Raw genomic sequence first — 22,727 nt, 5'->3', positions numbered from 1 at the left:
GAAAGCAAGGGGTCTAATCCTTGTAATGGCAACAATAATGCATGCTGATCCACAAGGTGGTCTTGAGGCCGGTCCAGGATCAGAATCCTGTTCAGGTGCTTGGTCTTTCTCTGGCTGAATTTAAGTTGGTACAGTGCACTGTGTGGACTCTGTGTTATGGTGGATGTCAGTCATTTGTTGTAGATAGCAGACTCCATTTCTTAGCTTTCGCTAGTGATACACACTGGTAGCACTGTTGTGCAGCTGAAGAGAGGCAAGGCACTTGAGAACATGCATAGCATCACATCCTTTGGATTTTCCTGGAAAGTTTGGTCAGAGTCCTTTTACATAGAAGTCAGCCCACAGGCAGCTAGAGGCAACCGAGAAAACCACTGAGAGTCTGTTTTTATGTCATGTTAACAACCTGTTCACCGGTTGGCAATAAAAAACAATTAATACTGGTAAAAATGAAAACACAGAAGCCTTTAAATAGAGTCTGGTGGTTTTAGTTTAATCAATTAGACACAAAAACATTGGAGGTTGAAAAATACAGAAGTTGCCCTTCAACACAGAAAACAATTATAAATCTTTTCCTGATATAAAAAGATACAGATGGTAGGCATATGTTACACCCCTACTGTAGTGAACTCATCAGGACAGTACACACACACACACACACACACCATGACAAACTTTATTTCTGAATGACATACTAAACATGCCCAAACTTGACTCTCTTCTGTATATTTATCTGTCACTCTACCCAGGACCCATTTGGCGAGAAACGTGGTCGCTTCGACTACCAGGGCCTGCTGGCTCGCCTCAGCGCCACCCACAGGCGAATACGTGAGAAAAACTTGGCAGAGGACGACCACAACGATGACGATTCAGACTCAGACACCAGCTCCTCTGGGACAGACCCTGACAGCCAGGGCAGCTCCCAGCCCTGACTCCCTGAACAGTACTGGACTCAGAGCCAGTCCAAGAACTACAGACAAAGGGACCTTTTTTTGTTTTGTTTGCAGTGGAGGAACAACGTCACTGAAGAGAATGCCACACCTACGTCAAAGTTTAGTGAGTCCAGGGTTTAGGGTTGGAATCAAGCTTCTGTTGAATGGATGTTTCCGAGAGGGAAGAATTGGTAGTGCTCTCTTTAAAATGAAAAGTGAACACCATCTGCTAGACAAATGCTGGCGAATCTGGCCCAGAGCATTGTATTTGTGCTACTTTCGTAGCTAACCAGCTACGATTTTGGTGTCCTGTTTGATTCTAAAACTTGTCGGCTCCCAAAATGCCTGATAGATTTTGAGATTAACCAGCCATTGTTGATTGTGGATATAAAAGATTAGTTTTATGGCTCAAATCTTTGAAAACATATATGCAGATATTGCAGCATTCTAAGGTGGTAGTTCTGCTTTGACCTACAAGCCCAAACAAAGCCAGTCAGTTTTATACTCCTTACCAAGGAAAGACTGTCTGATTGGGATCACCAAGGAAAAGGCCTGGAGCTCAGTTTGGCTTCAAAGTTGAGACAGGTTTGGGCCAGATGAATGGACCTTCTACTGTGAAAGTCGGGGTGATTAGCCTGTGTTAGCTGGAGGCTGGAGCATTGAAAGATGATGGTCCTTCTTTAAAGTACCACTGTCTTCTTTGGATTCAAGAGGGCAGGAAGCTATGACAGACCTTTAACAAACAGAAGGTAGTTGGAGAAAATGTCGAGGCTTTGCAGGTCTTGTCTCCTCTGCCCATGGTAAAGCCACGCCACAGCTCTTTCAAACTGAACCTCAGCCACCTCTATAACCAGGCCACATCAAACATCAGAAGCTCTCGAGTCTGAATACAGTGATTCCTGTGTATTGTACAAAAAGTTCTGCTTAGCTTTCAGTTTAAATAGTGCTGTTGAATTGACAGTAAATCTGTTTACCAGATAAGAAGCCGTTAGAGAAATGTCACTTTCATTGACATCTACCTTTGTACCCTTTGTTATGGTATTTTCTCATTGTCGTCCTGGAACTAACACTTACTTACAGTGTGTAGGTTCTTTATTTGGAGACCCTGCTGTTCTTCGGGTTGCAGGCTCTTCTGATTAACCCATCGAGATGTAAACCAAACTATCCTGTGCTTTAGCTAGATCCACCCAGGCTTGGGGAAACTAATGGAGGCAAGCAAAGGCATCTTTCCATGTGTTCACACTGCAAGTAACTCAGTCACACTGTTGTGTCTGTATGAGGGGCCCAACTTAAGGCTTTGGTTGCACCTCTACAGAGGTACACACAGAAGGCAGATCAATCAATCATGGTTTCACTGCTTTGGTATTGGTTACTTTAATTTAATTTAATTCTTTGACACTTTGCTGACTAAGTAGCTTTTGTTAAAAAGAAACTGATAAACCCTGTTCTTAACAAAGTTGTCATGTTGGGTGCATGCTTTTCACCACTAGATGGCAGGCTTGCCACAGATTTGGGTTTGATGTTACAAACTCAAATTAATAGGGGAAGTAAGGCAGTAAAGAAATCTGATTAGCCAACAGCTTTTTCAACAGTATGTTTTGTCCAGGCACACACCAGCAAGATTCACTCGTCAGCGACACAAGAAACTAATGTACTTGTTGACAACATTGCTTGCAGTGTGATCACAGTGGTGGATGCTATCAAGGAAAGAAGAGAAGAGAGCAGAGTTTGTGGGGTTTTATGAGTGGAGAAACACTCCAAAAGGATAGCTTCAGATAGATTTCTATCCAAGTCTTGCTAAATACTCACATGCCTTCATGTATGTTGAATGTGTTATTCCACCTGTTTGTACTGGCTGTGAAAAGATCTTTTTCTAGCCCGACTCAGTCAGCTGTAAGAAACGGGACTAAATCTACAGTCTTCATTTCAGTTCAGCCATGTGAGTTACACAAATCAAGTGGCTGTGTTTGTTCTGGTCATCAGGCATAGATTAATTACTGTTTTTGTGCCCGCTATGTGACTACCAGGACACATCTGAGTTAGTGGAGGGATTCCATGCTGGAAGTGTCTGTGGAAAGTGAAATTTTGTACTAATAATACTTAATATCGGAAGATACCCACTTTGTAATAAGTTTTTGCAAAGAACAGGAAGGGATCTCTTCACAGCCAGTATGAAAAGGAGGAATGATAATACTGAGTAACCAGCACCACCAGTAACACTTCCAGAGTTAATACAGAATGTGAGCATTGCCGAGAGTTGGATCAGATTGATGCCACACTCATGTCTGTTTGGTAAATATGAAGCCGCAGTCAGTTAGCATAAAGACTAGAAATTGGGTACAGCTAGCCTGTCTGTCTAAATGTAATGATATCCACATACTCAAAAGCTCACTAATTAACTATTAAATGTCCTCTGTTTAATCTGGGCAAAACCAAAGTGTAAAATTAACTTTTTTGACATTTTACAGGGAGATTATAAGGCAAGAAATAGTCCCATATATAACCAACCATAAAACTCTTTAAAACTTTGTCGTTTTTGCAGATTAACGAACAAGATGTGACATTTTATTGAGTGAGTATTAGAGGTGGTGGTGGGTGGACTTTTGTTTTGTTACTTTTGGACAGATCCAAACTAGCTGTTTTCTGTGTGATAACTAACCAGCTGCTGTCTTTAGCCACATATTTACCTGATACGCAAGTACAGTATCAATCTCTACATTAAACGCTCCGCCACAAAGGAAATAAGTACATTGCCAAAAATGTACTACTTCTTTAAACCCAAATACAGACTCTTAAATTTCGCCATACCACCCATCTTATACTCTTTTCAAGAAACTTGTCATCATGGTGAGACAAGAGGTCAGACTAATGAATGACTTTAGGGCTTGTTGCATTTCCTTTCTGCCTTCCATTGTCCTCCAGTGTCTCTACAGCCATGTTGACGGAGAGAGGAGCAGAACTTAGGTTGCTTAAGATTCAAATGGGATTACTAATATAGGGCATTCCTTTTTATTATGTTATAGAATGGTTATATGAGAATCAGCTCCTTGCAGATTATATGTGATTGCCAAAATGTTGATTGCAGCACTTCCTGAAATGGAAGTGAAGAGATCATATCCTTGTTTGGTTGTGTTGTGTTGTGCTTAAAGCAGGGTTCTTCAGTGGCTCTATAAAGACTGGATCACTGACTCAAGTGATCATTTTCCAGGTCTACAAAATGTTGGTAATGTACAGACGTTCTGGAAAAGTACAGAATAAAATGTTGTTCAGTCCTGATACTTGTGACTATTGTCTTTTTTCGTTGTAGATGTCAGCACAAGGGGCTGATATTTGTATAGAGCACTAAAACTACATAGAAGGTGCAAGTTTTTTGGACCCTAGTTATTAGTTTTATAATATATTTATCCACAGCTACTTCACTGTATCTCTCTCAACTTTTAAAAGCTGAACGATAGATGAAATAATTATAGTTTACCTAATACTAAAAAAATACATTTATATTAAAAAAAACATTTCAAATTATATTCTTGTCTAGTATTGGATATCTATTTATCTTTAAGCAACACTATTTTCCATCAGTGTAGCTCTGGTTCTTGAACTGTTTTTTCTAACCTCAGTGCTAACTAACGAACCAGCCCCCACTTCCACCAGTTATGCGTAGAGCCAGTGTAATGAAGAATGTCATCAAAGAAGTGCGTTGCACAATGCACCACAGAAGTAAACAGTATAACTCTGTGACAGTAGTGGCAAAACCACAGATTACATTGATTACCTTCAAACCTTTGTTCTGGTATTACATGTTATTTATTTTTACCTCCAAAAAGACCAATTGTTAATGAGACCACTGCACACTCTTTTTTCTGATGATTTCTCACTCAGTCTCTCGATTAGTGCCTTCTCATCCTCTCTTTCCAACCTGTAGAATATGACACACCTACTAATGTCGTCCCAGTTCACCCTTTAGGTCAAGGAAAAAAATGCTCTGAATATTTCAAAATTAGGTGCGGGAGCTGCAAAAGAACCATTTCCATGTTGGTGTAAAAGGGGTATGTAGAGTCATGTTTTTGATGGCCTGACCAATGTCCACTCTCCTTTTGCACTTTTTATGACTTATGACAGTTAGGGTGGGATCCAAGGGGAGATACAGGGCATCTCATGATTGGTCCCTTTCAGTGCGATCACACCCACACAGAGCTCCTTGTATCTTGAGTGACAACTGTCGTTACAGGAAAGCTGGAGTTGGCACCACAGACGAAGAAGAAGAAGTGTGTACATGAGAACAGCCACTGTTTATTTGTCTCCATGCAGAGTACATTAGGACACTGACATTGTGTTTTGTATTGTGACATGAAAATCCAAAGAAATAAGTCTTTAGTGTGTGTGATCTTGTTTCAGCAGTTGTGTTTGTCTCCAGGAGGCAACTCTCCCTCCCTCACTTGACACAGAGACACTGTGGAGTCAAACCTAATCAGATACTCAAACCCAAATGCAGGATAGAGGGGTTCAGTGAATGTGCAGTGGAATGTGTGGAGGTGGATCAGTGTGTCAGAGGAGACTCTGTAGAAGGACAGAGTACCAGCAGGCCAGTCCAGATACACTGCTACTCTGTCAGAAACAGAGTTGGTTGTACTTATGGCTGTCATTCTGTTATTGTTGAAGGCAGAATAACGGTCCCGAGAGCAGCACAAGTTCCAAGATGTGTCACTGAGACCAATGCAGCAGTCGGCACCTTGCCCCCTCCTTCCAATTCCTCTGTAAGTCACTCCCACAGACACCCACCCTTTTCTCTCCACCTCCCAGTAACAGCGGCCAGTCAGACCACTTGTGCACAGCAGCTGCTTCCAGTGGTGGAATCTCTCTGGGTGGTAAGGATACGGCTGCATCTTTCTTACCAGTGTCACTGTTCTGTTGTCCTCAGACAAGGAGAGGTATTTGTTTGCTGTGTTTGGGTCCAGGGTGACTTCACAGGCATCTGATGGGGAGAAAAGGAAACAATTGCAAAGGTGTTAAACAGCCTGATCTTTATCCATGATTTTTCCATCTTTGGTGTCGAGACGAAACTGTTTTTTTCTGTTAGATAGATAGACAAACAATGGATGCATGGATGGATGTACTGTATAGACAGACAGACAGACAGACAGATTTTGCAGCTGAGATGGTCAGTAGGAGTTAGCAGGATAACAGTGTGGTTTCATCAGAATTTCTAATTTGCAAATAACAAAATATTTTGTTTGAGTCATTAGCTCAGATCTTACAGAACTTGATTACAAAAGGATTTAGTGAAGGAAGAACAGCTATGAAAATGAGTCATGTTGGTGCCGCACTGCTTGCAGTTTGTATACAAAGAGGTCAAACATAAAAAAATACAAACACCTGCACAAAGTAATACAATGTAAGTGAAGCTGAAATAATTACCAGCTACCTTGATTAGTAATGTTTATGGGTTATGTATGTTGTTTGTGTGTTGATTCATATAGTAGTCTTTAAAAATGTAGTGGTATTATTATATGATTAAAAGGTGATATTTTGTCCACCTCACAACAAATTTTAATTATAAAATCACCATAGAATCTGATTTGACATAGTGTAAATACCAATTATAACATTACAACATAATATATTGCTATATTTATAACATTATACATGGGTGTTTATTTCATGTATCATTCTGTTAAATGCCAACTCTCTTTACTGCTAATGTCTGCATTAGGTTTTATTCCCACTGGTACTGATAAAATGTTCCATTTTATTTCCCCACATTCAAACTTTAAATAAAAAACAACAGCCCTAACAGATCCAAGCCCTGCTTCCCAAAGGTATCATAGGGTAGCATTCACACAAAACTTCTATCCATTATCGAATGCAGAAGACTTACTATGAAAAGATTCTGTCATTTCCTTTTAAGACAAACTGAATACACACTTACATTTCCTCAGACCAGATTTCAACCAGCACGCTCCAATATGATCCACACTGGAGAAATAAACACAACATATTTTCTTTTTACAGGCAATATCAGTCATAAGCTTGCTGAATATGAGACAATACTTCTCAGCTTATCAGTCTGACTGAAAAAATGTGTTTTTTAAAAGCTGTACCTGAGAGTCTCCAGTCTCCACTGTGGATCATCCAGTCCAGCGGACAACAGCTGCACTCCTGAGTCTCCTGGATGATTATAGCTCAGGTCCAGCTCTCTCAGATGGGATGGGTTGGAGCTCAGAGCTGAGGCCAAAGAAACACAGCCGTCCTCTGTGACCAGGCAGCCTGACAGTCTACACACACAAGAGACGGCCACAGTCAACCCAGCTGGTCACCAACATCTTTGAGGTTGATATTTGGCTGAATTTTGGCTGTGACATAGGGTCACCCACAATGTCATGGACAACATTTAATGCCAGCATCAGTTGATGTAGAATACTGACGACAGCTGACACTGACATTTTGTTGGTTTTAAATTGTGTTGTTGAGTAAGCAAAATTTAATGTCAAGATGTCTCATGCCAATGTCATCTGGATGTAGAATACCAACAAATGCCATCATATACAGGAGGCCTTTCCCTTTACTTGGGTGCTGCACTGAGTCAGTGAGCTTAAGCGCCACAAACTCCATTAGCACTAAATATGTTAGCACCACTTGCCGCACTGACAATGCTAATGGTACTAACAGAGCTAAAAACAATGCTAAAGAGGGTTTACTCACTGGGGCGACCTGGGGGGGAGACTGGAGAGTAGGCACAATGTCACCATAGTAATGCTTTTGGGTCCAGACGGCGTAACTAGCAGTAATCATTGAATGAATGGCACCACTGGCTAATTATCTCCCACCACACCCGGATGGTGCGCAGTGCAGTAAACTAAAGAGTGGCAAAATCAACCTATAGAACTACATGAGTAACCAGTCAAAAACATTCTTGGTGGTTAACCAATTAATGGTAAACCATGGACAACCCCAACACTGGAGACAACAAACATAAAAACTATTTTGATAATATGCGGAATGTAGCTAAGAGAGTATAACATTTTGTAGGTGTATTCCCTGATATATAGCTTCATATAAAGCAAGATTTAAATAATCAAACAGTCAGTGAGGATTCCTGACCTGAGAGTTTCCAGTACACAGTGTGGACTCTCTAGTCCAGTAGAAAGGAGCTTCACTCCTGAATCCTGCAGGTCATTGTTACTGAGGTCCAGTTCTCTCAGACTGGAGGACTGGGACCTGAGATCTGAGGCCAGAGCTGCACAGCTTCTCTCTGACAGCTTACACACATTCAACCTAAAGAAATTTGAACAAAAAAGACAAATTTGAAAAATCTGAAAAACATAACAAAATAGTTCATATACATATAAAAAGCTCAGTCATGCTGTAGTGTCCTGATCGCTTAACTCTACCCCAAGCACTCTAGCACACCCATTTGATAATTCTCACTTAAATAAGTTGGGATACAAAATTTACCAAGCTTCACTGCTTGTACCTTTAGACAGTGTTGGTTGATGTTATGTTAATGTTACCTTTGTGTCTTGTTGGTCGATGATTGCAAAATAGTGAGCTAAAATGTACCCAGATAGTTCTTGTGAACTGCCACAGAGACGAGCTAACTTATGCTCAGGTGACATACCATGCCACCATGGCAAAAAAACATTTTTAACTAGCACAAAAGTTTGTCTTTTTTTTCCCTCCTGTTTTATCATATGCATAGCAATACATAATCTGAGAGAGAATCCCAAAATGTACAGTTCAGTCTTAACACATTTTCCTCTAATTATACTGTGTCAGATAAAAATGAACTGTCAGTAGAAAATGTAATTATAAACCCTCCCTAGCCTTTATGTCCTGCTGCTATCACCTCTGGCTGGTATTGCTAGATGCTGATCACCAAATAATTATACAAAGACTATGGGATTATCACACTGATTAGTTCACATTGATGCCCTAATGTGAAACTAGATTTCATCACCTTTAAATCAGCTACCTTACATTCCTCCTTTACCGTCTTGCCTTATAATATATTTTAATATTTCCAAACTCATTCAACGCTCACTGTTAAAATGTGCAGTTTCATGAATGTTAACCTGACTCTTTCCAGTTTACAGCATGGACTCATCAGTCCGGTTGAGAGCAGCTCCACTCCTGAATCCTGCAGGTCATTGTTACTCAGGTCTAGCTCTCTCAGACTGGAGAACTGGGAGCTGAGAACTGAAGCCAGAGCTTTACAGCTTCTCCAGGACAGCTTACAGCCACTCAGTCTGAATAGGAATCAGAAACAAAATTGGCTTAAAATAAGATTAGCTTCAAACTGCTATACCAATATGGGCAGACACACAATTACATACATAATATATCTTTAACTTTAGTAAAATTATGCTAAGACATCATCACAAAAGAGATGAGTGAATTACAAATTACAAATGGTTATTCATTCATTCAATTATAAAATCGAGGTGATCTGACCTGAGAGTTTCCAGTACACAGTGTGGACTCTCCAGTCCCAAAGAAAGCAGCTCCACTCCTGAATCCTGCAGGTTGTTGTTACTCAGGTCCAGCTCCCTTAGACTGGAGGACTGGGAGCTGAGAACTGAGACCAGAGCTTCACAGCTTCTCTCTGAGAGGTTGCAGCCACTTACTCTAAAGAAGAATCAGTGAGAAACATAATGTTAGCCACAAACAATGATAGACCTTTTTCACTGCAGACATCTTGTCATGTCATAGCAGGAAGAGCACAGGTGTAAATGAAAGCTGGGACTGTGCATGCTTGTTCACTGTCATACGCTCCTGAGACGTTAGCTGTTGTTTGGTATGCTCCTCAATGGTGCCTCCTGTTAGATGTGTTCAACTCATTGGTAGGAGGCCCAGGGGTAGACCCAGAACTGCTTCTCGGCCTTTTGGCTAAGATCAAGTGTAGTATCTGTTATTATCAGTTTAATATCTGATACGTCCCCTACCCGGGGACCATATATTAAATTGATTTTTGGAACAGGGAGATGGACAAGGGGCTTGCTCTGCCCACTCCAGGAGAGGTGTCAGTTCACCTCCTGGGCACTGCCGAGGTGCCCTTGAGCAAGGGGCACCCGACCAAGGTCCTGTTTGTGCATGTGTGTGTCTTTCCGACCTGTGTGTTAATGACAAAAAGAGTGAAAAAAAAATTGAATCCCCCCCTCAGGGGGATTAATAAAGTATACATATATATATATATATATATATATATATATATACATATATATAAAACACGCTGGAGGGAATATCATCTGGCTTGGGAATGCCTCAGAATTCCCCAGGAGGAGCTGGAAACCGTCGCTGGAGAGAGGGACGTCTGGGGTACTTTGCTCAGCCTGCTGCCCCCACGACCCAGCCCCAGATATTGCTAAAAAGTGGAAATGGGAATGGATGGATGGATGGATGGATTTTCAATTACTCCGAGCTATTAAGGATTGGTAGGACCTGATATGTATAAAATAAACAAAGCATTGTCTTTGAACAGTAAGTAGTTTTTTGTTTTTTTTTTTTGGGGGGGGGGGGGGGGGGGGGGCGGCTATGGGTTAGGGGATTACTGTTAAAGTCTAAAACTGCTCAAAACTGTTTATTTCAATGCCTGAACAAGGCTGCGCAAAAGCCAAATTATAAAGCCAAATAATGCAACACATCTAAAAGCCTTGTGATCTGTTTATTTTGTAACTCTAATTTCCTTGCTCCATACTCAAAGCTAGGAATGCACTTTTTATCTGAGGAACAGTCTGTCACACCTAATTGCCCTGTGCAAAATGCTGATAATATAATAATTAACATGATACATGATAATAAAGTCCCAATGTCCTTAAATGAGTACTTCCTAGTTAACAGCATCTTAGCTTGTTACTGTTGCTAAAAATTGGTCAAATTTGTATGCCATATCAGACTACAAATGTTAATAGGGAAGCATTTCACAGCTGGAAAGATGGTCTTTTCATAATAAGCTGTCAATGCAGTTGCAAGACACAGTACTTTTGAAATTCAAGTTGTGTGACCAGAGAAAACAGAGGAAACAGGGCTGTGGCAATCGCTTTTGCTCAAGAGGTAGAAAACCTACAACTACCAAAATGCACTGTGCTGCACCGGACCAATAAATGCTCCTTGATATGCTGCTTTACATGTGAAATACAGTCTGTTGTTCAAGCGACAGCCCAGGAGAGCCCGCAAAACTCCGCCAGATGATGAGTTTTGCATCATTTTTTCCGGGGGGAGCAGGGAGGGTCTAGGTCACTGGTCAGATGGAGGGAAGTTTACCACAGTTCATTTGCACATACTACCCACATTGTTTTTATACAAAGCTGGTAGCTTATTGAGACACCTGATGGAACTGAGCCATTGTTAATGAAATGTTTTTCACCTGTACTTTTCCTGCTACGAAAAGTCAAAATGTCTGATGTGAAAAGGTCTATTACCTGACAAGATGAACTGTGACTCAGTCAGTACTGTAATGGCATATTATTATTGCATTTAGACTTTACAGGCTTAAAAAGTGATCAAATGAATTAGGAAAATCACTCATTTCATAAAGTTAGATATAATGTCTATGCACCTACAAGAATACATTCGAGTTCTTGACTACGGGGAGCAGCCGCAGGAGACCTTCCTCTGAAGCAGAGTACTTCCTGAGGTCAAACACATCCAGGTCTTTTCCTGATGACAGCAAAATGAAGACTAGAGCTGACCACTGAGCAGGAGAGACTTTGGCTGTGGAGAGACTTCCTGAACTCAAGTACTGCTGGATCTCCTCCACTAGGGAATGATCATTGAGCTCATTCAGACAGTGGAAAAGGTTAATGCATCTCTCTGGAGACGGATTCTCACGGATCTTTTCCTTGATGTACTGCACTGTTTTCTGATTGTCCTTTGACGTGCTTATTGTCTGTTTCAGGAGGCCTTGTAAGCTAATCTGGCTGGTTTCTAGGGAGAGACCAAGGAGGAAGCGGAGGAACAAGTCCAGATGTCCATCTGGACTCTTTAAGGCCTTGTTAATAGCCATTCTTTGGACCTCTGCCATAGAGGGTTTCTTAAAAAGCATCTGGACACTTTTTAACTTGAGCTGTTGTTGCACCATTACATTTTTGTTTTTGTTAATGAGTGACTGTACCACATAAACAGCAGCCAAGAACTCTTGAATACTAAGATGGACAAAGCTGAACATCTTATCCTCCTCCTTGTCCTTCTTCCAGCGGTGCTCCTTTTTAAAGATCTGTGTGAACACTCCTGAGTACACTGAGGCTTCGTTGAAGTCAATGCCACTCTCTTTGAGATCTTTTTCGTAGAAGATCAGGTTCCCCTTTTCCAGTTGGAGAAAAGCAAGTTTTGCTAGCAACTGAATATACTCAATGCTCTTCTCTGTGCCATACTTCTCTTTTGTCTGTCTGATCTGAAACAACAAGAATTCTATGTACAACTCAGTCAGGGTTTTGGGCAGCTCTTCTTTGTCACTCATTTTCAAGATGTCCTCCAGAACTGTAGCAGTAATCCAGCAGAAGACTGGGATGTGGCACATGATGTGGAGGCTTCGTGATGTCTTGATGTGGGAGAGGATTCTGCCACAAAGCTCCTCATCTCTGAATCTCCTCCTGAAGTACTCTTCCTTCTGTGCATCAGTGAACCCTCTCACCTCTGTCATTATGTCAATGAAGTCAAGAGGGATCTGGCTAGCTGCTGCTGGTCGTGTGGTTATCCAGAGGCGAGCAGAAGGTAGCAGGTCCCCCTTGATGAGGCTAGTCAACAGGGCATCTACTCTAACTGCCTGTGTCACATCAATAGTGGCATTTATGTCAGCAGTGAAGTCGAATTGAAATCGGCTTTCATCCAGCCCATCAAGCACAAAAAGAAGTTTGAATTTACTCTTGTCATAGTTGGTGTTTCCTGAAGCCTGTAGTTTAGCGAAAATGTCATTAAGATCCTCCTCACTGATGTCTTTGGTTTCCCTGATACATTTGTGAATGAGCTCAGCAAAACGAAACCTTCTGCCCTTGAGTAAATTCAGCTGGCGGAAAGTGAAGGGGAATGTGAGATGCACATCTTGATTGGCTCTTCCTTCAGCCCAGTCCAGGATGAATTTGTGTACAAGGAACGTTTTGCCAATTCCTGCAATCCCACTGGTCAGCACTGTTCTTACAGGTGTGTTTTTCCCAGAGGGGTGTGTAAAGATATCACTGGGTTGGATTGGTTGCTCTGTTGCCCCTGGTTCTCTTGATGCCATCTCAATATGCCTGACCTCATGCTGCCTGTTGATGTTTACACCACTCCCATTTGTGATGTAGAGCTCTATGTAGACATCAGCTAGGTGTTTTTTATCCATCCTTTCCGTCCACCCTTCTTGTGCACACATAAACCTGTTCTGGAGGTGTGATTGGAGTGTGCATCTGTTTAATGCAATGAGCTCTGAAGGGTCAGGGTCTGGTTCCAGCAGATCTATGCAGATCAAATTAACATGGGTTAAAAACAAAGTTAACAGTCTGTGAACAGATTCTGTCACATGGGTTAGGGAGAGTGGCAACAAGGGAAGGACCCAAATGCAGACAGTTGAGGCAGCAGTGTGAATTCAGTGGTTTATCGTAGCAAGAGTATCAATAGACATACAGGCAGGCAAACAAAGGAAGGCAGACTTGATCAGGCTGGAAGCAGGCAAAAGGCAAGAGTCTAAATTAGGCAGTAGGCCAGGTAGGTGGGTAACAGGCAACAAAGGATCAAAAAGGACTGCTAATGTAACTTTGATTTAGTAGCATCTTGGCTCCCACAAGATGAATGTTCCAGTCGTGGACAGGTATTTTTCTAACATGTAACCCCACAAAATAATGGAGTTAGCGTTGCCCTTTGCCTTTGGAAATAATGCAAGGTCTACTTTAGATAAGATATAATTAGTGCCAGACAAGCTAATGTTTGCAGCTCACACTAGAACAACACACAGCTTAATCCATTCCTTTCACTTGTGTTTTTGGTTTTGTAAAGGCTGAAAAAACCCCTCCAAACTCCAGTAAATAGTCTGCGCCAGGATGTTTTGCTACCCAGCAAAAACACGCTCCCTGTAGCAGTGTCAGCCATTGGTGCAAGTTGCAGTGCATTAGCAGCTAATGCACACAGCCACTAATTTACTGCTGAATTATCCTTCCATGCTAGCTCTGACAGGTTGACAAAGTAGCAATGGCTTACAATAAAGGGTGGGGCTTAGTGAGGGGACAATTACTCCCACCAAGTCCATGAAATTTTTGGTCATGTTTGCTTGTTTCTCAGTAAGCAGGATATTGGGATTGGTGCAGATCCTGAACCAGCTGCAGCTTTTTTTAAAGTATTTCGTACAATTAACCTTTCTGCCATTTGATAAGTGTTGTACTTTCTTGAAGGAATGGTACAACAGTTTGGGAAGAAAAAAACACTTATTTGCTCACTTTAACAAAGTGACATGACAAGACTGATACTAATCTCATGTCTTTGAATTAAGCATGGGGCAAGAGCCTGGAGGCAAATAGCCTAGCTTAGCATAAAGACTACAAGCAGGGGGTAGCAGCTTACTTGGTTTTGGCCCAAGTTCAAAAATACACCTACCATTTTCGCTGTACCAATCTAATCACTTCTCTCTCTAGCTCCCTATTTAACACAAAGACATGAGAGTGGCCTTGACCTTCTCATCCAACTCTTGGAAAGATAAAGAGTATATTTCCAGAATTGTTAATGTCTTTAACTTAAAGGGACATTGTGTAACATTTTCAGTTGTTTATTGGCAAAAATTGATGTCTGCACTCATAAATATGTCATCACTGGTGTACTATTACCTCCACCAATAATCTGACTTATTCTCGTAAAAGGAGAATTTCGGATTTGTTTGTACATTGTGCGGGTAAGTCGTCTGTGGGGTTCCATTACGTTTCGCCATCTTGAGAATACACCCGCCAGCAAGGGACATACAGCACCGCCTTCGGCATTGTCGTTGAGAGCCAGGCCAGCACTGCGTGACTGAGGAGCCGAAGGAGAGGAGCAAGAGGCGCTTCGCTACTACCCTGGCAAATTTGAAAGTCCCACTCTTTGAGCATAATGCAGGATCATGCATATGCAGCATCATGGGAGACGGAATCCTTGTCGCCAAGAAAGCGCAAAAGGGAATAGAAAAGGCAGCGTGACCGGCGAATTAAAAAAATGAAGGCCCACATCGGGGTAGCCTTTCCCAGGTAGAGAGAGCTGCTGAGGGAGAATGGTAATGCAATCACAGGCCAGCGCTGCTGTTGGCTGTTAGCCGCTGTTAGGCACTGTTAGCGGCCAGTCGCTAACAGCCTCATCCCTCTCCTCGCATCACTGCGCCGCTGTTAGCTGTTAGCCGCTGTTAGCCGCTGGCCTGTGATTGTATTACCTTTCTCCTTCAGCAGCTCTCTCCACCTGGGAAAGGCAACATCAGTGCTGACCCTTGTTTTTTTAATTCGCTGGTCACGCTGCCTTTTTGATTCCCTTTTGCACTTTCTTGGCGACGAGGATTCCATCTCCCGTGATGCTGCATAATACATGATCCTGCATTATGCTCAAAGAGTGGGACTTTGTTATGTGGCAGTAGTGCTGCTGGCCACTAACAGCTGTTAGCGGCGCAGTAATGCGAAGAGAGGGATGAGGTGTGTGAGGTTGAGCCACTTGTCAGTTGTCAAAGGACAAGACGTGATTGATTTGTTTTAATTTACATCCGCCCCAACAGTCCTACGTTGTAAACACAGCCAGCATGGTGAGGAGGGAGTTTGTCAACTCACGTCATGTGTGTCTGTGTAGGAGCCTGAATGAATACTCCATGTAGTATCGGATGACATGGTTTCATCAGTGTTATCATAGCTTTTTGGTACACAGTGGCTACAGTTGTTGCAATATGTGTTTGAAACAGTGAGGCGCTAGAGTGTGCATCTGTTTGAATACAATATATGATTTCAACGTTAGATGGGAGAAATTCCTGCACACTGTGGCTTTAAACATGTGTAGATCCAGATTCAGATGCAAGTTAAAAAAATCTAAACACTGTCTTGCATTAAAATGACAAATTGAAAATTGTGCAGCCGATGTGAGGATACACTCAGTGAGTGCTTTGTAGTTAACGATAGGTTGTTTTCATTTGTTAACTTTAACTTTTTCATGGAAATATTTTTATAATGTCCACTCAAGTTATTCAGTGCATCCCAACTCAACAATCATACACTTACGACTCTTAACTTGTGGCATGCAAACATTACAATTACTGTGGTAAAATGTTGCCACAGAGCCGCTACAACTCCAAATTAAATCAATGTTTCTAGGGTGGATGATATAAAGTAAAACAAAGGGTTTAATTAAACTTATATGGCTTTGAGATCAACAAAACAAGCAGGTTGATGAAAAGGACAGCCAGAGAGGGAAACTGAGAGAAACTTTACCTTCAGTCTGACTGCTGTTGGTATGAGGGGAAGGAAGAGAGGCAGAAGGTGCACCGCTGCTCTCCAAAATTCCTCCAACATCATGCACAATTTCTGAGAGACATAAGAGATTCAGTTCATACAAACCAGGACTTCATTTTTGTCACATTACAGATATGATGAGTCATCATATCATTGGTGACTTACGTTTGGGCCTCAAGCTGACATTGGACAAATTTTGCACCAGGTCATTCCTGTTGATCTTTGTCAACACTTTCTTGGTCACCTCCACAGACTGTTCATTGTAGGTCTGCACAATCAGGTCCAGTGTGTCCAGCTTGTCAGCCTTTTCCAGACGGCTCCTTGGGATGGCAGGGAAATCCTCCAGGATTTCAGCCTGCTGCAGGAACCACTTAAAGATCTTTAGCTCATCCTTTCCCAGATCATCCAGTGTTTCCAACAGCAGCTCTGTAACTGCCGTCATCATTGGTTCCTGGGAAATCAGAGGATGTTTTTACCTCCAACAACAAGATATTCAAAAGAGAATTGCTGGCATTGGACTGCAATGTTTTAAATGTGTGGGTCATGATTGTTATTGGATAGTCAAAGGTGAAAGGTCGGCTGCCAGAGACTTCCAGGGATTTTATTTTGCTCAAGAACTTGCTGACTTTTCTTTGGTTGTAGCATTGTCAAGTGGAAATATTATTCTTCTCTTTATTTTAAGCAACGAAACACTGGAATGTTTTGTCCCATCTATTATAAAAATCACAGAAACATGGGAAAACCTACTAAAAATAGGCGATAGACTTCTTTCCCCTTGCCAGTAGACCGTATGCCTTTCTGTGTGTGTGTGTGTGTGTGTGTGTTTTTTTACTAGTGTGTCAAGTTTAATGTCACCGACAGGCTGGAAAAGAGGTTAGTAAACAGTAGAAAGCAGCATGGAGGCAAGTGGAAATGTCACGGTAGTAACTTCTTTATATATCTCTTACTTATTCTGTGTCTCTTTCAAAGTCAGTGCAGACTAATTTGGAACAGTGTTAAAGCGCTGCCTGGGCGGAGAGTGACTGTATTTTCTGGTGGCCGCGTGCTGTAGCTTGCTATAAACAGAAGTTGAGGCTTTGTGGACTGAAGAATTGTCAGTACAGATTGCCTGGTGATGTTGATCATTGGCCAGTTGAATTCAGAAACATTTATGATTACCATATAGACACTCCTGATGCCTGCTCTACAGGGAAAGTTATTCAGTTAAGGAACTACTATGTCACTTAAAAACACATAGAGTAATGCAAGACTGTTTCTGCTGACTTTATCTAACTGAAATGCTGCATTTATAATCACGGGAGCCAAGTGTTATTTTTTCTTTCATTTTTATTTACAGTTATCATCACAAAGATTCCTCATGTTATTCTAAGCTGCAGTGATGGAATCAGCCACACTGTCAGCTATCACTGCGTAGATAAAATAAACTTTGCACATTGCAGCTAAAAATCATCATTGTGTTAAGTGCCATAAGTGATCTCTCTGTTTGTTAGAAGCTTTGTTTTAAAACCAAAGAAATAGAAAGCATGGAGCAATAAAATGATTCAACTGACCTATAAATGTAGATTGTGCAAAACATTAAGACTATGTTATAGTTAGGCCTGTTTTACACAAGTTAAGTGAATTTCAATGTATTATAAACTGTGCCAAACCATAACATGCTCCTATTTTTCCTCACTTATGATTGTTTGCCCTAAAAGGGGATCATTTAGCAGATCATTTTTAGCACAACTGTCTCAAAAAAATGAAAAATGAAAATTTGGAGCCCCATCTTCATTTTTCATGAAACAAGGGTTCAGCAGGTCCTGCACTACACCATTTCATAGTTATGGACTGTCACCGAAGAAAATAGCAATATTCCACAGTGATTAGCAATCGATCTTGGCGATCTTAACACCAATAGCCACCAATTGTTTGCACCACCAACACAATGGTGGATAATGCACAAGTAGAACGTGACATCAGTGTACGCGAAAGAATGGAAAAGGAGGTTATTGGCAATTTTGAACAAGTATTCCCATGCTTGAAAAGCCTGCCTACATGCTCTAGTTTTTGTGGAACTTGCAGGTGAGGCCAGCGGGAGAAACACTGCTGCATATTCAGTGTGCTGCATTCCACAGAGGTAAACCTGGAAGCTAGAAACTTTTTATATGCACCAGATGAAACTGCATTGGAATGAATAGACACCATCTCTGCATCTGGTATCTAGACAATATCATAAATCTATAAAAATATGGCAAAATGCAGTGCGCTGTAAAGTACCTGGATGGTTTACTCATAACAGTCAAAAAGTTGAGTTTGCAATGTTGGACACTACATAGCAGAAAGGGGACCACAAACACATTTCAAATATATGAAATGTCAGCCAACTACCACAGTGAACACAGAGACATTGAACAAATAGACATGTGTATTTTTCACTACCACTAAATGATTTCTTGGGCCTTTGCCTTTAATCAATAGGACAGTATTAAGTGTGAAGGGGGGATGACATTCAGCAAAGGGCTAAAATCAAACCCATGGCTGCTGCGGCAAGGACATTGCCTCTGTACTCCCGCTCTACCCACTGAGCTACTGGGAACCCCAGCCATCAGGTTTGTTGGGTTGGTTCTGTAATACTTTGGTACAGCAAACAATAACGCAAACAATTAAACTAAACTAAACTAACATTAGCTAGCAAGCCATGTTGTGGTGTAAACTAAACAGTCTAGGAGCATAACTTACGTTATGTTTGGTATTGAGGTATGTTAAATTGTTGTCTTCACTGTAGACAATTTTTTTGTATTAGATTTGTGGACAGATGCTTGACAAGTTGTGAATTATTGCAAAATGCAGCACTACCATTAACTCAGTAGTTCAGCTAGTGATAGAGCCAGCCGGTATCAGCCACGACATTCATAATGTGCCATGAAAGCACGTACACTTTATTACAATAAATACATTAAAAAATAAATACAGACGACAAGTGAGCAAACAAGCAGATATAGAAAACATATAGCCTATTTTGGTGAGTGACAGTTGTTGTCAGATTTTGGTGATAATACTCCACAATATGTGAGAAGAAGGAATGCTGTCAAATCATTTATGTTAAGTGCACAACAGCTGTGTTTGATTTGAGACAACACTACCTTTTAAAATTTGCACACTACACAAGTAAGTACATAGTGAATGCAGTGTGCTGCTTGTGAGTGTACTCAGTATCTGATTTGAGACACAACACTTTTTTCCGTGGTGGCGGCATGGGTGACAGGCAATACAAAATTATGTAAGTACAGCCTGAAGTTCAAGCAACAGCCCCAGAGCCAGCAAAACTAGGAGTGGAGCAGGGAGATCTCAGCACTGGTTCCATCGAGGGAAGCTTACTGTAGTTCATTTACACATAATACTCAGATTGTTATGATACAAAGCTGGTTACCCTTTTAAGACTATGGTCTCAACTGTCGTGTCTTACTTTAGGAAAAGAAAAAGAAAGAAAAGAACATGATTTGGTGGGCTTTGTTCCAATGTTGCAAAATCATAAAGGCGCTTACACGATTGCTGATTTGCTGACGCTGCAGCGCTCGCCGTTGGCTTGACCCAACGCTGATCCCTCCTCCATCTTGCAGTCGGGTCTTTAAATTTTTCCGCGCCCCATCTTTGCTCCACCCCCCGCCTGGGTTCTACTGTAAAATCATTGGCTCTACACGGAAAGGTCAGCGTCAAAAGGGGTCTAAGTTCAACAAAATTGAACTTTCGGCCCACAGCGCAATGCCGAAGACGACCCCGACATCAGCGTTAACACCAGCTTCCATAGGAAAACAATGGCACAGCGGGCATCAAGAGATTTTTAACCCTCTGAAATGTACGCATTGATATTGATGTAGATTTTTTTCCCTGTTTTTAAAAACTGTTGTAACATGCCTCTAATCAAGAAAATAATATTTTTTAGAAGATTTTGCGACAATGTTGCAAAATCTACAAATGTCACTACTAATGTGAACAAAGTCCATAAATTATTAGGCATTCATGAGTCAATATTAAAATATGTGCCTTGAAAATGTATTGACATGAAGCCATTTGATACAGCATAATAAAAAGCAAATTAATTTCACCAATTAACATTGTAAATGTAATGCATGCTATAATGCATTAAAGCATAGTTAAAAAACTAACTGAAAACAACTTGTTATTGGAACATTTTTTGATACTGCAAAATTGGAATAAATACATAAGTTTACATCAGTCCTCTACAATTTCTTCATATTTCCATGCAGAAATTGAGTATGAGTCATATCATAACTCAGTGATGGGATTTTTTGTATGAAGAAGTGACGTCAATTGGAACCCAGTGGCACTTGCACATGACCAGCGTTAAAAAGTATAAGGTTTGGGAGTATTCAGTCTGGTGAATATAGAGGTGATTTGAAAAGGGGTCTCTGTCATTACTGTAGCTGCCATGGGTTCCATTCCAGCCTCAAGCCCTTTGCGCCCTCACACTAAGTACTGTCCTATCAATTAGAAGCAAAAAGCCCCAAAAATACTCTTAAGACAAGAAAAAGAAAACTGGTCTCTGAGTTAAAACCTTATTTGTGCTCCCTTGACCCCATACTTTAAACCTGTTTTTAACTGTCTGTCAGAGGATTTATTAAGCATTGTTAAAGCAGCTGTGCGGAACTTTTTACCATTTATAAAACTCTCCCTAGTTCGTATCCCTTGTGCGTATTACGAGTAGGATTTAAGAAACAGGCTAAATGACATGTAGTAGGGAGTAGTGAATGATTTCGGACACACTGTACACTCTTGTACAGTAGGTGGTGGTATGCACCTAGAAATTGTTTGTGATCCGCCAATAAATTGAGAGAAGAAGAAGAGCCGTGTTTACAGAGAGTGTTCTTCGAGTAAGCGGTATGCAACGGGCATTGCTGAGCACGTCACAGTTTTACCAGATGTGTCTATAAGGACTTGGTTGTACTTTCGATGTCAAAACAAATGCATGCGGTAATTGCCGGTTGCAGTCGAGATTTTACAAATGAAGCTGAATGCCGGCTGCAGTCGGAATTTTATGATACCAGGCTGTGGGTGTCATACCGCTTCGACCAAAGGGGGCGCTATAATCAACGAAAACGTAAAGATCCGCACAGCTGCTTTAACCACTCTTTATCCAAAGGCCCCTTCCTTGCTGCTTTAAAGACTTGCATGGTTAGACCAATTCTCAAAAACATTACAGTTTTTAGCAACTACTGACCCATTTCAAATCTCCCATTCTTAGGGAAGATTTTAGAAAAAGTTGTTTCAGAACAGGTAAATAGGTACCTGGCTGGCTGGGAGTTCTTTGTCTCTCTTGGCGACTTCTCCTCAGAGAAATCAGACACAACCTGTAGGGTCCATCAAGGTTGTTTTTAGGTGCCCTTCTTTTTAGCCTCATAGCTACGCTGATGACACCCAACTATACATCTGAGTATCCCTAGATGATTTCAGCCCCATTGATAGATTAATGGATTGTTTATATGACATTTTGTACGGATGTCTCACAACTTCCTTCAGGTTGATGACAACGAGACTGACATCATAATATTTGGGGCAAAAGCCCAGAGAGAGCCACTGTCCCTACACCTGTGGTCATTAGTTCTTCATACCAAGTATCAGGTCAGAAACCTTGAGGTAATCCTGGATTCTGACATAAGACTGAAGATTAAGTTTGAACCCCGGGTTGGGGGAGCCCTTTTGTTGGGTTTGCATGAAATAAGGAACACAGTCTCTGGTATGTTCCTTAGAGATGTTAGTTCCTGCTTAGTTTTATGACAGAATTTATATTTAGGGAAGTAAATCGAAGGGAACTACACTCACTTTACAGAATTTGAACTTAAAAATCTACATAAATAGATTTCACATTGTCTCATACAGCCTTAAACATGTTTTTACTCTCAAGATGTATTTCTACTGTTAACTATCACCATTTGTGTTTGCTTATGTATTACCTTAAGTCTACACTCATATCTGACTTTGCACTGAGGTTCTGGAATTAAATAACGCCTGAATGCTTAATAGGAGGATTTTCCCACATCTTAGCAATACTGTGACATGTGGCAACTTGTCTGTCTCATTCTTGTAACACAGAGTAACATGCAAAAGGGATTCAAAGAAGGTTCTGGGCCCCAAAACCACTACTTAGAAAAATGAATATTTAGATATACACCTGCCCTTGAAGTCATTCTTATGTATAACTGTAGAATAAATAGCAATATTTAGCTCATTAAACATGAACAACTCACATCAATTTGAAGAGATTTTCATTCTTCATCTGGAGAGGAAATGCTCAGGAAACATTGCTGATTGTGCCTCAGTCCTCTGTGTCTGTATTCATGTAATCTGATTCTGCTGTCACATCCTCAAATCTTCACTCCAGGAG

The 22,727-nt window shown here is 41.1% G+C and overlaps 2 protein-coding genes and 1 pseudogene across 2 annotated transcripts in view; 2 read left to right on the top strand and 1 right to left on the bottom strand.

Annotated features, from left to right (window-relative positions):
- Nucleotides 1–4,205, top strand: part of ube2z (ubiquitin-conjugating enzyme E2Z) — a 12,416-nt gene extending 8,211 nt beyond the window's left edge. Inside the window, exon 7 of the mRNA XM_033645272.2 lies at nucleotides 747–4,205. Within this exon, the coding sequence (XP_033501163.2) occupies nucleotides 747–929 (183 nt within the window). The 3' untranslated portion in view covers nucleotides 930–4,205. The remainder of the gene's footprint in view (nucleotides 1–746) is intronic.
- On the bottom strand, nucleotides 2,660–22,727 carry LOC117268822 (NACHT, LRR and PYD domains-containing protein 3-like). The gene is made up of 10 exons (XM_033645521.2): nucleotides 22,591–22,727; nucleotides 16,508–16,793; nucleotides 16,322–16,414; nucleotides 11,486–13,355; nucleotides 9,378–9,551; nucleotides 8,999–9,172; nucleotides 8,028–8,201; nucleotides 7,028–7,201; nucleotides 6,856–6,902; nucleotides 2,660–5,901 (listed from the first exon to the last, which is right to left on the bottom strand). Exons 2-10 carry the CDS (start codon nucleotides 16,785–16,787, stop codon nucleotides 5,321–5,323), a joined length of 3,567 nt encoding a protein of 1,188 aa, XP_033501412.1. The 5' UTR covers nucleotides 16,788–16,793; nucleotides 22,591–22,727; the 3' UTR covers nucleotides 2,660–5,320.
- Nucleotides 9,793–9,960, top strand: LOC117269097 (U2 spliceosomal RNA; annotated as a pseudogene).

This window comes from Epinephelus lanceolatus, chromosome 18 (genome assembly GCF_041903045.1).
Source record: "Epinephelus lanceolatus isolate andai-2023 chromosome 18, ASM4190304v1, whole genome shotgun sequence".
In the NCBI taxonomy this organism is placed as follows: Eukaryota; Metazoa; Chordata; class Actinopteri; order Perciformes; family Serranidae; genus Epinephelus; species Epinephelus lanceolatus.
Note: the sequence above shows the minus strand (reverse complement) of the source record. Positions and strands in the feature narration are given on the sequence as shown.